General features: G+C 45.7%; 1 protein-coding gene across 1 annotated transcript in view; it reads right to left on the bottom strand.

Annotated features, from left to right (window-relative positions):
- The window catches only part of LOC140404429 (probable E3 ubiquitin-protein ligase HERC1), a 300,792-nt gene that overhangs the window by 52,883 nt on the left and 231,827 nt on the right, over window positions 1-16,082 (bottom strand). Inside the window, 3 exon segments of the mRNA XM_072492956.1 lie at window positions 2,827-2,928; window positions 10,389-10,535; window positions 11,880-12,000. Coding sequence (XP_072349057.1) covers window positions 2,827-2,928; window positions 10,389-10,535; window positions 11,880-12,000 — 370 coding nt within the window.

Genomic DNA, 16,082 nt, shown 5'->3' on the forward strand with positions numbered 1-16,082 from the left:
AAAAACACTTGTCCATTTCTGCTGTATCACACCTGGAGAGCACGCCGTGTGCTTTCCACACCACAATCTATTGAAAGTTGTGGGTCAGTTGAACTCCATGCTACACTTTGGGGTTCTCTAAACCATAACAGGCCATATTTGGGGTGTCGGATCTGCCGGAGCTACAGACGGGGACAGATGCTTTAGCCTTCGCCTCGCTGATTTCTCGCTGGTGCCTCAGTAAGGCTGGGGGACTTAATGGAATTGCTATACCTTGAAAAAGTTAAGTTCACCTTGAAAGGCGCGATCGAGGGGTTCTACAAAAGATGGCGCCCATTCATTCTACATTTCAAGGAGTTGGTCACCATCAACTGTTAGGGAGAGATAGGGTATGGAAGTGGGGTGGGTTGGGACATGGGCGTTGTTTTCTTTTTGTACAAGTTTTGTTTGGGGTGGGGTGTATTCGTTTCCGTATGTATAAAATGTTAAAATCTTAATATCTGTCAAAAAAAGATAGGAACGGCTGGACCTGTATTCCTTGGAGCTTAGAAGACTGAGAGGTGATCTTATTGAAGCTCAAGGGCAGCACGGTACCATTGTGGATAGCACAATTGCTTCACAGCTCCAGGGTCCCAGGTTCGATTCCGGCTTGGGTCACTGTCTGTGCGGAGTCTGTACATCCTCCCTGTGTGCGTGGGTTTCCGGGTGCTCCGGTTTACTCCCACAGTCCAAAGATGTGCAGGTTAGGTGGATTGGCCATGATAAATTGCCCTTAGTGTCCAAAATTGCCCTTAGTGTTGGGTGGGGTTGCTGGGTTGTGGGGATAGGGTGGAGGTGTTGACCTTGGGTAGGGTGCTCTTTCCAAGAGCAGGTGCAGACTCGATGGGCTGAATGGCCTCCTTCTGCACTGTAAATTCTATGAACTAAGATCCTGAGGGACTCGACAGGGTGGATGCAGAAACCTGGGGCGAAATTCTCCTACCCGCTCCGCCATATTTCTGCCCCGACCGGCCGGCGGGAGTCTCCGTAACACCGGCCGGTCAATGGGGTTTCCCATTGTGGGGCAGCCCCACGCCGTCGGGAAACCCCCGGGCGCCGGCAAGACGGAGACTCCCGCCGGCGGAGAATGACGCCCCATGTTTCCCCTTGCGGGAGAGACTAGGACTAGGGGACAAAGATTAAAAATAAGGGGTCTCCCATTTAAGATGAAGATGAGAAGAAATCCTTTTCCCCACAGGTTTGTGAATATTTGGAACTCTTCCTTCGAGAGCGTTGGAGGCAGGGTCAATGAATATTTTTAAGGCAGATCTCAGGTTATTGGGATTATGGGGTCGCGGCCAAAATCAGATCAGCCATGATCTTACTAAACGACGGAGCAAGCTAGAGGGGCTGAATGGGCACCTCCTAAAATTCATATGCTTATATGATCTGGGGAGAAATCTTAGTCGTGTGCAATCAGATTTGATTTAACACTTGCTGGAAAAAGAAAACACAGGAAGAACCCATTACAATATCACAGCAAAAATGGAAATTTCCCTTTGTTTAAAGTGTCATAGGAGATTATTCTGTGTGAAATATTCTATTTGAATGCGCGCTGTTCAGTGCAAGCACATAAATGGTCACTGAAAATGAATCAAGTGTTATTTACCTACTTGTGTGGTTCATACATTTGGTGCCCCTTCACCGAGATGCAACCAGCGAGTAAGCACATTCTAGTGCCGTTGGACCACTGAGCCAAAAGAATGGCAACATTTAACAGAAAATCACTCATTGGATGTGGGAGTCACTGGCTGGACCAGCCTTTTTTATTGCCCGACCCGAATGGCCCTTGAACCGTGGCTTCCAAGGCCATTTCAGAGGGCAGCCACATTACTGTGGGTCTGGAGTCACAGGTAGGCCAGACCGGGTAAGGGCGACTGATTTCCTTCCCTACCGAACAGCTGTGAACCAGATGGGATTTTATGACAATCGTTTCATGGTCATCAGTAGATTTTCAATTCCAGGTTTTAAAAATAAATGTTTTTGTTGCTTTGCAAACATAAGTACTACATTGACTTTGTACAAAGCTGGGAATGAGCCAGCTAGCTATTACACACTAGTACCACAAATATTCACTGTACCACATTGTTAGACCCACTCACTGGTTTGTTCTGATCTTTGCTGAACAGCAAAGTTAAAATCAATCCCTTGCTAACAGCACGGTGGATATTCCTACAACATATGGGCAGCAGTGGTTCAAGGTGGCAGCTCACCAGCAGTACCAGATTCTCGCAGGCAATTGGAGATGGACAATAAATGTCCAGCAACACCAACATACCACAAAAGGAAATTTTTAAAAAAACTGTTCAAGATCTGTTGTGCCCTGCACCCATACTCAGAATCTACAGTGCAGAAGGCGGCCATTCGGCCCATTGAATCTGCACCAGCCCTTGGAAAAGCACCCTACTCAAGCCCACTCCTCCACCCTATCCCCGTAACCCAGTAACACCACTTAACCTTTTTGGACACTAAGGGCAATTTATCATGGCAATCCACCTAACCTACACATCTTTGGACTGTGGGAGGAAACCGGAGCACCCGGAGGAAACCCACGCAGACACGGGAGAACGTGCAGACTCCGCACGGACAGCGACCCAAGCCGGGAATTGAACCTGGGACCTTGGAGCTGTGAAGCAATTGTGCTAACCACTGTGCTACCGTGCCGCCCTTGCTTGTGAAGCAGTCAGTTATTAGACGGACAGTTTTTGCTCCTGCAGTTTTTGTTTGCAAACTGCAGTTCTCAGTATGCAAAAAGGCTCTTGTGGAACGTGTAAAAATAAGTCATAACGCCAGGCTTTTGGTTCCTACCTTTGACCTGTTGGAACATGCTGCAACGCCAACATCAGGAATCCAGGCTGTATTCTGAATAGCACCAGATCCGGTCACCACACTCTGCAGCACACTGCCATCCTGTGTTAAGGAATAGGCAAAAAAGTAAATGATTAAGTATCACTGGATTATTGTTTAGAAGGTGACACATTTGTACCTACTTTTACTTATAAACAAAGTTTGCCATGAAATCCGGATCAGCATTTACACCCCACACTGAATACCGTCAAATAGTGAACTGTTATGGGAGGAGGCAATGGTTAGAATTCTTGGGGATATCTTAAAAGGTTTAAGCTTGAAGGTGCATATAATAAACTCAATCACTGGTTCAGGTTTGCTTCCATGTGAAGCACATTAGTGATAAGATGAAGCACATTGGTCGCATTGTTTAAAGTCATGGTATTGCAATTGATATGCAGGTCACATCTGGTCTTCATGACTGTATCGAGAGGGAGGCTTGACAAAGGCACTCCAAAATCATGATTTGATTTGGGTTTATTGTCACGTGTACCAAGGTACAGTGAAAAGTTTTGTTCTACGTACAGTCCAGACAGATCGTTCCTTACATGAAAAACATGACATATGATAGATATGCAATGTAAATACATAGACACAGACATTGGGTGAAGCGGTGAAGCATATGGAGTGTGGTACTACTCAGTAGAGAAGATGTGTGGAGAGATCAGTTCAGTCCATAAGAGGGTCGTTCAGGAGTCTGATAACAGCGGAGAAGAAGCTGTTTTATAATCTGTTAGTGCCTGCTCTTAGACTTTTGTATCTCCTATCTGATGGATGAGGTTGGAAGAGAGAATAAGCCGGGTGGGAGAGGTCTTTGATTATGCTGCCCGCTTTCCCAAGGTAGCAGGCGGTGTAGACCGTGTGAATGGATGGGCGTGATGGACTGGGCTGCGTTCACAACACGTACGTTGTTTCTTACGGTCTCGGGTCGAGCAGTTGCCATACCAGGCTGTGATGCAACCAGATAGGATGCTTTCCATGATGCACCTGTAAAGATTGGTAAGAATCACTGTGGACATGCCAAATTTCCTTGGATTCCTGAGGGATTTTTAGGCACTGTTGTGCTTTCTTGGTCGTAGCGTCAAAGTGGTTGGACCAGGACAGATTGTTGGTGATGTGCACACCTAGGAATTTGAAGCTGTCAACCATCTCCACATTGGCACCATTGATGCAGACGGGGATATGATACTTAGCTACCTGAAGTCCATGACCAGCTCCTTAGTTTTGCTGACTTTGAGGGAGAGGTTGATGTCATTACACCACACCACTAGGTTCCCTATCTCTCTCTGACTCATTGTTGTTCGAGATCTGACCCACTAAGGCAGTGTCTTCAACAAACTTGTAGATGGACTTGGAGCCATATTTTGCCACAGAGCCGTGTTTGTACAGGGAGTATAGTATGGGGCTAAGTACACAGCCTATAGGGGCCCCAGTATTGAGGACTATCATGGAAGAGGTGTTGTTGTTTATTCTTACTGATTGTGGTCTATGGGTCAGGAAGTTGAGGATCCAGTTGCAGAGGGAGGAGCCAAGTCCTAGGTTTTGGAGTTTTGATAGGAGCTTGGCTGGGATTATGGTGTTGAAGGCGGAGCTGAAGTGAATGAATAGGAGTCTGACGTAGGAGTCCTTGTTGTCGAGATGCTCCAGGCCTGAGTGTAGGGTCAGGCAGGTGGCGGAATAGTGGCCCACTATTCCGCCGTAGACCGGTTTTGGTGGTATGCGAATTGCAGTGTGTCAAGGCATTCTGGGACTATAGAGTTGATGTGTCTCATGACCAACCTCTCGAAGCACTTCAGAATGATAGCTGAAAAGGCCACCGGACTGTCATTGAGGCACGTTGCCTGGTGGTTCTTTGGCACCGGTATGATGGTGATCTTCTTGAAGCAGGTGGGAACCTCAGAATGGAGTAGGGAGAGGTTGAAGATGTCCATGAACACACCCGCCAGTTGGTCCGTGCAGGATCGGAGTGCACGACCAGGGACTCCGTCAGGACCCGTTGCTTTCCGAGGGTTCACTTTCAAGAAAGCCAATCAGGCTTTGGAGGCTGTGACAGTAGATATGCGTGTGTCCGAGGCTGTTGGAGCAGTTGACAACGGTTTGTTGGTTTCCTGCTCAAAATGAGCCTAGAATGCAGTGAGTTCACTGGGGAGGGTGCGCTGTTGCTGGAGATTCTAGTCAGCTGAGAGGCCTACTCTACGGAGAGGTCCCAGAGATGGGAAAAAACTGTTCCCATGGGTGGAAGACACAAGATAATTGGATAAAGAACCAATTGTGACATGAGGAAAAACGTTTTCATGCAGTGAGGGTTAAGACCTGGAATTTATGTGGTTGAAGCAGGGTCAATTGAGACATTCAAGAGGGAACTGGATTATTAGCTGAAAAGGGCAGATTTACAGGGCTCCGACAAGAAGCCAAGGGAATAGTATGAGGTGATTTGCTTATTCAGAGAGCCAACTCAGAAAAAATGTGGCCGAGTGGCCCACTATTCCGCTGCAACAATTTAACGAATCCAAATGCTGCCCCATGTAATGGATGGATGGTTGGATGGATGGATGGATGAGTGGGTGGGTGGGTGGGTAACCCCCCCCCCAAACCCACGCAGCCGGTTTATACGGAGTGCAAGTTGTCTCGTCTCGCAGCTCTCTGGTCCCAGCAGCGCCACTGGAAGCTGTGGCCACTGGTGGAATTGAATTCACTCCCAGAAAACTAAAAGGCGGGAGCTGGATGCAAGATAAGCCGGAGGAGTTCTTGGCAGAGTCAAGACTGGAAGCCCCAGGGGTAGTGTGGGGCAGGAACAAGGGACGGGTTGCAAAGGCCAGGGCACGAGGCAGAAAATCTTAAAAAGTGCATCTGTGGATGAGGTAACCACCCCGGCCTGAGTACAGAAATCTGTGTGGCCTTCCCACCAATTTCCAACCTCCTCCCACCAGCCTAAGAATGGAGGTTGGGACAAGAAGTGGCACTTAAATAGTACTAATGGCTGTAACAACCTCAATTGAGGCGATGGTGAACGCCCCACCCGTGGCCTCACTCATTGCCTATAAAACCATGGTGAGGTTGGGTAGAAATGTCTGTTGGCCTGCAAACCCACCCATGGAGGATCGGAAAATTCTGCCCATGATTTTTGAGAGCCTTCTGGGGAAGGCAATAGTAGCTAGGCTCATGGCACCGTGGCTGGCTCTGCAGCACAGAAGGGCGGGAAAAAGACTGGCAGGGCTATAGTCATAGGGGATTCAATCGTAAGGGGAGTAGACAGGCGTTTCTGTGGTCGAAAACGAGACTCCCGAATGGTATGTCGCCTCCCGGGTGCACGGGTCAGGGATGTCTCAGATCGGCTGCAGGACATACTGAAGGGGGAGGGTGAACAGCCAGTTGTCGTGGTGCATATAGGCACCAACGATATAGGTAAAAAACGGGATGAGGTCCTACAATCAGAATTTAGGGAGTTAGGAGATATGTTAAAAAGTAGGACCTCAAAGGTAGTAATCTCAGGATTGCTACCAGTGCCACGAGACAGTCAGAGTAGAAATTCAAGAATAGTCAGAATGAATACGTGGCTTGAGAGATGGTGCAGGAGGGTGGGGTTCAGATTTTTGGGCCATTGGAACCGGTTCTGGGGACGGTGGGACCATTACAAATCGGATGGTCTACACCTGGGCAGGACTGGAACCAATGTCCTAGGGGGTGCTTTTGCTAACACTGTTGGGGAGGTTTTAAACTAATGTGGCAGGGGGATGGGAACCAGATTAGGAAGTTAGAGGTCAGTAAAGAATCAGCAACTAAAGCCAGTAAGGTTTAATAAACTCAATGTGACTAAGGGGAAGAGTAAGGGCAGCACGGTAGCCTTGTGGATAGCACAATTGCTTCACAGCTCCAGGGTCCCAGGTTCGATTCCGGCTTGGGTCACTGTCTGTGTGGAGTCTGCACATCGTCCCCGTGTGTGCGTGGGTTTCCTGCGGGTGCTCCGGTTTCCTCCCACAGTCCAAAGATGTGCAGGTTAGGTGGATTGGCCATGATAAATTGCCCTTAGTGTCCAAAATTGCCCTTAGTGTTGGTTGGGGTTACTGGGTTATGGGGATAGGGTGGCGGTGTTGGCCTTGGGTAGGGTGCTCTTTCCAAGAGCCGGTGCAGACTCGATGGGCCGAATGGCCTCCTTCTGCACTGTAAATTCTATGATTGAGTAGACAGGGAAGAGATGATGAACGCAAAGGGACAGGTGGTCCGAGGTGCATTTGTTTTAATGCGAGAAGTGTAGCAGGTAAGGCAGATGAATTTAGGGCTTGGATTAGTACCTGGGAATATGATGTTATTGGTATTACTGAGACTTGGTTGAGGGAAGGACAAGACTGGCAACTAAATATCCCAGAATATAGATGCTTCTGGAGGGATAGAGAGGGAGATAAAAGGGGTAGAGGACTTGCATTACTGGCCAGAGATTATATCACAGCTGTGATTAAGGAGGGCACGATGGAGGATTCGAGCACGGAGGCACTATGGGTAAAGCTAAGAAATAGGAAGGGTGCAGTAACATTGTTGGGACTTTACTACAGGCCTTCCAAAAGCGAGCGTGAAGTAGAGCTACAAATATGTAGACAGATTATAGAAAAATGTAGGAGCAATAGGGTGGTCGTGATGGGAGATTTTAACTTCCCCAACGTTGAATGGGACCCATGTAGTGTTGGAGGCGTAGATGGAGCAGAATTTGTAAGGAGCATCCAGGAGTTTTTTTTAGAGCAGTATGTAAATAGTCCAACTCGGGAAGGGGCCATACTGGACCTGGTATTGGGGAATGATCCCGGCCAGGTGGTTGAAGTTTCAGTCGGTGATTACTTTGGGAATAGCAATCACAATTCCGTAAGTTTTAGAATACTCATGGACAAAGACGAGAGTGGTCCTAAAAGGGTGCTAAATTGGGGAAAGGCCAAGTATAACAAAATTCGGCAGGAGCTAGGGAATGTGGATTGGGAGCAGCTGTTTAAGGGTAAATCCACATTTGAAATGTGGGAGTCTTTTAAGGAAAGGTTGATTAGAGTGCAGGACAGACATGTCCCTGTGAAAATGAGGGATAGAAATGGCAAGATTAGTGAACCATGGATGACGGGTGGAATTGTGAGACTAGCTAAGATGAAAAAGGAAGCATACATAAGATCTAGGCGACTTAAAACTGATGAAGCTTTGGATGATTATCGGGAAAGTAGGACAAATCTCAAACGCACAATAAAGAGGGCTAAAAGGGGTCATGAAATATCTTTGGCAAACAGGGTTAAGGAAAATCCCAAAGCCTTTTATTCGTATACAAGGAGCAAGAGGGTAACTAGAGAAAGGATTGGCCCACTCAAAGACAAAAGAGGGAATTTATGCATGGAGTCAGAGGAAATGGGTGAGATTCTTAATGAGTACTTTGCATCGGTATTCACCAAGGAGAGGGACATGACGGATTTGAGGTTCGGGATGGATGTTTAAATACTCTAGGTCAAGTCAGCATGAGAAAGGGGGAAGTTTTGGGTATTCTAAAAGGCATTAAGGTGGACAAGTCCCCAGGTCCGGATGGGATCTATCCCAGGTTTCTGAGGGAAGCGAGAGACAAAATAGCTGGGGCCTTAACAGATATCTTTGCAGCATCCTTGAGCACGGGTGAGGTCCCGGAGGACTGGAGAATTGCTAATGTTGTCCGTTTGTTTAAGAAGGATAGCAGGGATAATCCAGGGAATTATAGACCTGTGAACTTGACGTCAGTGGTAGGCAAACTGTTGGAGAAGATACTGAGGGATAGGATCTATTCACATTTGGAAGACTTATCAGTGATAGGCAGCATGGTTTTGTGCAGGGAAGGTCATGTCTTACAAACCTAATAGAATTCTTTGAGGAAGTGACAACGTTAATTGATGAGGGAAGGGCTGTAGATATCACATACATGGACTTCAGTAAGGCGTTTGATAAAGTTTCCCATGGCAGGTTGATGGAAAAAGTGAAGTTGTGAGGTTCAGGGTGTACTAGCTAGATGGATAAAGAACTGGCTGGGCAACAGGAGACAGAGAGTAGTGGTTGAAGGGAGTGTCTCAACATGGAGAAAGGTGACTAGTGGTGTTCCACAGGGATCCGTGCTCGGACCACTGTTGTTTGTGATATACATAAATGACCTGGACGAAGGTATAGGTGGTCTGATTAGCAAGTTTGCAGATGATACTAAGATTGGTGGAGTTGCAGATAGCGAGGAGGACTGTCAGAGAACACAGCAAAATATAGATAGATTGGAGAGTTGGGCAGAGAAATGGCAGATGGAGTTCAATCCAGGCAAATGCGAGGTGATGCATTTTGGAAGATCTAATTCAAGAGCGGACTATACAATCAATGGGGGAAAATTGATGTACAGAGAGATCTGGGAGTTCAGGTCCATTGTACCCTGAAGGTGGCAACGCAGGCCGATAGAGTGGTCAAGAAGGCATACAGAGGGCAGCACGGTGGCGCAGTGGGTTAGCCCTGTTGCATCACGGCGCTGAGGTCCCAGGTTCAATCCCGGCTCTGGGTCACTGTCCGTGTGGAGTTTGCACATTCTCCCCGTGTTTGCGTGGGTTTCGCCCCCACAACCCAACGATGTGCAGGTTAGGTGGATTGGCCGCGCTAAATTGCCCCTTAATTGGAAAAAATGAATTGGGTACTCTTTTTTAAAAAAAAAAGGCATACAGCATGCTTGCCTTCATCGGCTGGGGTATTGAGTACAAGAGTCGGCAGGTCATGTTACAGTTGTATAGGACTTTGGTTAGGCCACATTTGGAATACTGCGTGCAGTTCTGGTCGCCACATTACCAGAAAGATGTGGATGCTTTAGAGATGGTGCAGAGGAGGTTCACCAAGATGTTGCCTGGTATGGAGGGTGCTAGCTGTGAAGAAAGGTTGAGTAGATTAAGATTGTTTTCATTGGAAAGACGGAGGTTGAGGGGGGACCTGACTGAGGTCTACAAAATTCTGAGAAGTATGGACAGGGTGGATAGCAACAAACTTTTTCCAAGAGTGGGGGTGTCAATTACAAGGGGTCACGATTTCAAGGTGAGAGGGGGGAAGTTTAAGGGAGATGTGCGTGGAAAGTTTTTTACGCAGAGGGTGGTGGGTGCCTGGACCGCTTTGCCAGCGGAGGTGGTAGAGGCGGGCACGATGGCATCATTCAAGATGCATCGAGACAGACATATGAATGGACGGGGAACAGAGGGAAGTAGATCCTTGGAAAATAGGTGACAGGTTTAGATAATGGATCTGGATCGGCGCAGGCTGGGAGGGCCCAAGGGCCTGTTCCTTGTGCTGTAATTTTCTTTGTTCTTTGTATTCAACGAGAAGGAGGGATGGAAAGGATAGAAGGGAGGGATGGAGAAAGGAAGTAGGGGGCAAAGGAAATGAAGGGAAAGAAGTCACACCAGCTTTATTTCGCCTTTTTAGCAAGTACCTTAAGCATACCAAAAGGAGCGTAGGTACAGAAAGGTCAAGTTTGGAGGTCATGGTTAAAACCATGTGATGGTCTAATTTCTTACCCTTAGTGACCAAATGTTCATCAGTCCACCAACTCCTCCAGACACCAAGACCAGCCCATCGGGGTTAAATCCCACGGTCCGCACCGGGGTGATGTGCCCCTTCAGTTGATAGATGCACTCAGCCTCCCCAACTTTCTTACATCCACTCTTCAAATTCCATTACAATAAAATAAAAAATACAAATAGTAAATATTAGATAAACCTTCTTGAAATATATTAGAACAAAATAGGAGGGATGTTCATACAGGAAAAAAAATTCTATAAAGGCACAACAAATCCTCTGACAGCTATCTAAATTCAGAGACTGATGCACAACCACTACTTAGGAGTGTATTGATGAGTACATTTCAGAGATTTTAACGGGAACAGCCTGATTATGACATATTGATGAATTACGAAACTTCCCACGGATCTGAAACAAAGGCCTTAATTTTAGCTCGGGACGGGTGGAGAAGCGAATTGGAAACCCAACCTCATTGCAGCAGAAATGAGATTCTGGCTACTTTAACTGCTGGGCCTCATTAACACATTGTTGGTGCAACTTCCCACCCGTCCCTCAAGTCCCTGGTATTTAGTGGGTGGGTGGTGGGAGAAAAGCGCTCCTGCTCAGATCCAGAGTGTACATGGTCCTTCTTAGAATTCCTATAGTGCAGAAGGAGGCCATTTGGCCCATCAAGCACCCTACCTAGGCCCAATCCTGCCCTATCCACCTAACCTTTTCGACACCAAGGGCAATTTAGCATGGCTAATCCATGTACCCTGCACATTTTTGGACTGTGGGAGGAAAGCGGAACACCCGGGGAGAATGTGCAAACTTTTGCACAGCCAGTCACCAGAGGTCGGAATCGCACCCGGATCCCTGGCGTTGGGAGGCAGGTCACGATGCCACCGTGCTGCCCTAAAGGAGGGCCCAAAGGAGGAGAGAAAAGAATGGCCCTACTTTAGCCTCGTCTGAGACAATCGTTTGCAGACCTGACTGAGCAAGGTTGTAAAGGTCAACAACTTCCTTGCTCTTTATGGAACTCAAAATACAGCTGGGGCTTGATAGGAATATATAAAAATTGACTTCAACATCTTTGACAGATGCCTGATACCTTTGCTGCCTGCTTAGGTGACTGGGTTCTGGTATTTTTTGGGGACAGTAAATAAATGGGCAGTAAGAGGTTAAAATTCACCCACTCTGGTAATTTGGATATTCTGAATTCTCCCTGTGTACCCGAACAAGTGCCGGAATGTGGCGACGAGCGGATTTTCACGGTAACTTCATTGCAGTGTTAATGTAAGCCTACTTGTGACAATAAAGATTATTATGCACTGTAAAGGAGAAAATTTAAAATGGCCGTTGGCTGCAGATAGTCTACAAATGGGAAATGATTACAAGAGCGCAGACCATGCAGAAAGGCATATCGTGCTTCTTCAGGAACCAACTGTACTTAACCTTTGTTAGCAAGAAAAAATGCAGTACGTGGAAGATGCTAGTAATAGTTTTACCTTCACTCGGTTCTTGGATTCCTGTTCCCACCATTCGTCAGAGCTGCTGGAAGTGGACTGTGATACCTTGCAGATATCTTGGGGGACAGTCCAGACACACACCAAACCACTCTGACATCCACTGGGGAGACAAAACAACAAAGTTGCACCATCAAACTTGCTCAATAAACAATTTGTTAAAGTGTAAACAATTTCCCGTTCTTCAGGACAACCCGCTGTCCTGCAGCTTTTAATATTCCTAATGTGCCAAACACCTGCGGATGACTCTTAATGAAGTGGTAAACAAGGCTATAACTTCTTCCACGGAGATGAGCAGCAATGTGAGAGCCGTCTAATCTTTTTGGTGAGTCATCAATTAACGACAGTGAGATCTGTGATGAAGAATGCTTGAAACGGTTTGAAGTAAAGTATCTTCTGGACAGGTTTGGCTGATGAAGGGTCACCAACCCAGTTTCTCTCTCCATTATTGTCGCCATCTGCAGCGGATTCATTTTTGATTATACATAAAACATTTGATAGGGTCAAATCTTATGTCCCCACCTTGCATCACAGGGGCTACTCCGATAGCAGGTGATTCTGCTCAGTGGCAACACAAAAAAAAAGGAGCAGTAGCCAAACCGACCACTTAGCTCATGTCACCTTGCATCACTGCTGATCTGAACGGCCCACTCCAATAACGGAGAAGCTGATCGGTCCAGCAAATTGTTTTAATGACTCTTCCGAGCAGCTCCCTTTGTAAAAAGATCAAAGATTCAGCTGGGCATTGGATTAGCGAACACAAGTCTTGCAATGCCGCTTTGTTTATTCAAAGCCATGTTCTAAAAACTGTATGATATGTAAGGAATCAATTAGGACAGGACCCCCCCCCCTGGACCTTTTCAAGTCCAAAATCTCTATCAGAATACACAATACTCTGAAAGGTTGGTTTAGCCAATCAAACTTGATCTCCAAGTTTGCACCCAACTCCATTGCCCTCCACCTGAGAATAATGTTTGCACCCTGTCGGGTTAGGTACACTGGTATAACACTGGCTGCAACTGGATGCAGCTTAGATCAGAAAGAGACTCCAGACGTTGAAGTTAGTTCAATCAGGTTTATTGAACTAATAGCACAGTTCTCTGAAAGTTCGACTCTCTGCTAACTTAAGTGTGGTTACTCTGTCTGACTGAACCAGACTAGCTCTTAGCCACATGGTGGGGGTGTGAGATTGTAACAACACCCTTGACTGACTCTCTGGATGTTCATCAGTGAAAAGAGGCAGAGTGTGAGTGCCTCGTGTCTTTCATAGTCAGATCCCACCCGAGTGTCTTGCTGCTTATTAGTCATGTCCTGTTCTCTGTGTCCATTAGCTGCTTGTCTGTATATCATTGTGTGTGTGTCCGCATATCATGACACACCCAACTCCATTTTCCCTCCACTTGAGATTAACATTGTACCATCAATAAGGTAGTAATGCAACATTTATTTCATTTCAGAGGATTTTACAGCAGGCACAAGGTCAAAGGACCTATTATGTTGCAGCCACATAAAAATGTTGCCACTGCAAGGAAGTACAGTCCCGCTACAGAGGGTAAAGTACAGGTAGTAACAAAGTGGCTATGTTACTGGACTAGCAATCCCGAAGCATAGGCTAATGAATGCTCTGGAGCCAGGAGTTCAAATCCCACCATGGCAGCAGGGGAATTTAAATTAATTTACTTCAATAAATCTATGATTAAAAAGCTTGTGTTAGTAATGGTGACCATTGAATTACTAAATTGTTGTAAATTTGTCTGGTTCATCAACAGCCCTTAGCTATGGGGATCTGCATCCTTAACTGGTCTGACCTACATACAATTCCAAACCTCAGCAACGCAATTCATTCTCTACTGCCCTCAGAAAGGACCCAGCGTCAAGAAAACAAGAAATTCAATAATTTTAATTTAGCAACATCACTGTGATATTTCTTGTGTACTGGGAAACAGGCTGTTGGGGTTGTTGAGAGACAGGGTGGCTACAGGAATCTAAACCCACAGGAAGAGATGTTTTGATATGTTAATGAACCAAGAAGAACTTCAGTCAGAATTTTACATGAGGCAATAGCAAGAGTAACTTTAAAGTGGGTTGGCTTAGTTCAAAGGGAATATATACATGTTGTAAAGTATGGTGTAAGTAAATACAGTAAAGATAGGGCAGGCTTATTTATTTTTTTTAAAGCCTCAGCGCTAAAGAAATAAATCTGATCAATTCTGGGAGGAAAGCACTTCTGAAGAGACTGACTGAAAAAAATAGCGAGATCAAAGGGAAGAAATGTATTAAAAGAAATACGGATGCCTATGTGAGGGGATAGCTGCTTAGATCATCAGGGATAACCAAAACGACATCAGGATAACAGACGACGGTGTGAACATAGCCAAACCTGGAGAACCAGTTGCTGTAAGCCTCAGAAGACATTTCAAGAGAAAAGCAAGCATTGTGTGGTTAACAAAAAATACTGGAGTTCTGTCGATCTCAAAACTAGGATAGTTGTTGAACAGAAAGGGTAGTTACATTAAGATTTTGGAACTTTTTTAAAGTAGTGATTACTATGTGAATCCATTCTTATGTTAAAGTGTAATTTAGCTTTTTCAAAGAAAATTCTGTTTACTTTGCTATAAAATCATCACAAGTAGTCAGGGACATAATTTCTTGATTTCAGAACCTATCCTCATACAAATTGCAAAAACCGTTTTGGCAGCTGTTTCAAGTTTCTTTTTGGGATTTGGGCAGCTCAGCCATGCCTCAACGCTAACAAGCTAGGCGGCACGGTGGTTAGCATTGTTGCCTCATGACGCCGAGGTCCTAGTTTCGATCCTGGCTCTGGGTCGCTGTCCATGTGGAGCTTGCACATTCTCCCAGTGTCTGCATGGGTCTCACCCCCACAACCCAAAGATGTGCAGGGTAGGTGGATTGGCCACGTTGAATTGCCCCTTCAATGGAAAAAAAATAATTGGGTACTCTAAATTTTAAAAAAATAACTAAAAACACTAGCAAGCCATTCAGTTGTATTCAAGGGTGTTCACCACCAACTGCCAAGGGCAATGAATCACAAAATCACAGACACCGTCAGTGACGCCCACATCCGGTAATAGTTAGAGTGGATGAGTAGTCCGAAGAGTCACAAACTGGTCAGTGTAGGAAATTGTATTGCAGTTCTACTCAGCACACTTCACTTTAAGCAATGGCAGAAGGGCAAAATGAAAGAAAAATAAAAGCGTTAAAATTCTGAGCAGAATGTCAAGGAACAAAATCTGAGCTTCACTTTTGGCCAGCTGAATAATCACTGTTTATTGTTCAAAACAATCCTGGTTGTTGAGTGCAGCTCAGCGCTACAAGGATTGAGTCACCCCCTTAGGATTCAGTTATCACTCATTTTATTTATTTATCTATTCACTCGCTAATAGCACCGTCATGAATCACTCTGAACACTACATAAACTAACTCCTGCAGATTACAATTGAAACAACCTTTGTGCAAAGGGGAAAGTGATCACGACAACTGCACCAATCACTAGTATTAGATGATTTGCAGTTTTGGATAAGGCACTTATCCATATGGGCATATAGATACATAGAACATAGGAGCAGGAGGAGGCCTTTTGGCCCTTCGAGCCTGCTCTGCCATTTCTCACGATCATGGCTGATCATCCAACTCAATAGCCTAATCTTGCTTTCTCCCCATGGCCTTTAATCCCATTCGTCCCAAGTGCTATATCTAGCCGCCTCTTGAATATATTCAATGTTTTAGCATCAACTAACTGTGGTCATCATAGAGGTAATCCGTGTTTATGGATTTCAGATTTTCAACTTTCACCATTGATGGAGTCATCTACCTGACAAAGCAGTAAACATTATATCCATTGCATCTCTACCGCTCTTCAGCTCGGAGGAGTCAGACAGACTCGAAACGTTAAAGGCTTCTCCCTCCACAGATGCTGCCAGATCTGCTGAGTTTATCCAATATTTTTTGTTTTGAATTTCGGCAAAGATTATACTTATTCGAGATTAGGAAAGGCAGCAATTAGAAGTTAACACCCCTCTGACAATTGTGTCAAACAAGCTCAACTCAAAGTTTAATTTTAAAACTATCAATTTGGCCTGCCTCTTGTGAGCTGCTGGAAGTTAATAACCTTGGAAAATGCGATAAACACGCACACCTCGCTATTGCATCTAATCAGGGCTTCCG

Source organism: Scyliorhinus torazame, chromosome 30 (genome assembly GCF_047496885.1).
Source record: "Scyliorhinus torazame isolate Kashiwa2021f chromosome 30, sScyTor2.1, whole genome shotgun sequence".
Taxonomy (NCBI): domain Eukaryota; kingdom Metazoa; phylum Chordata; class Chondrichthyes; order Carcharhiniformes; family Scyliorhinidae; genus Scyliorhinus; species Scyliorhinus torazame.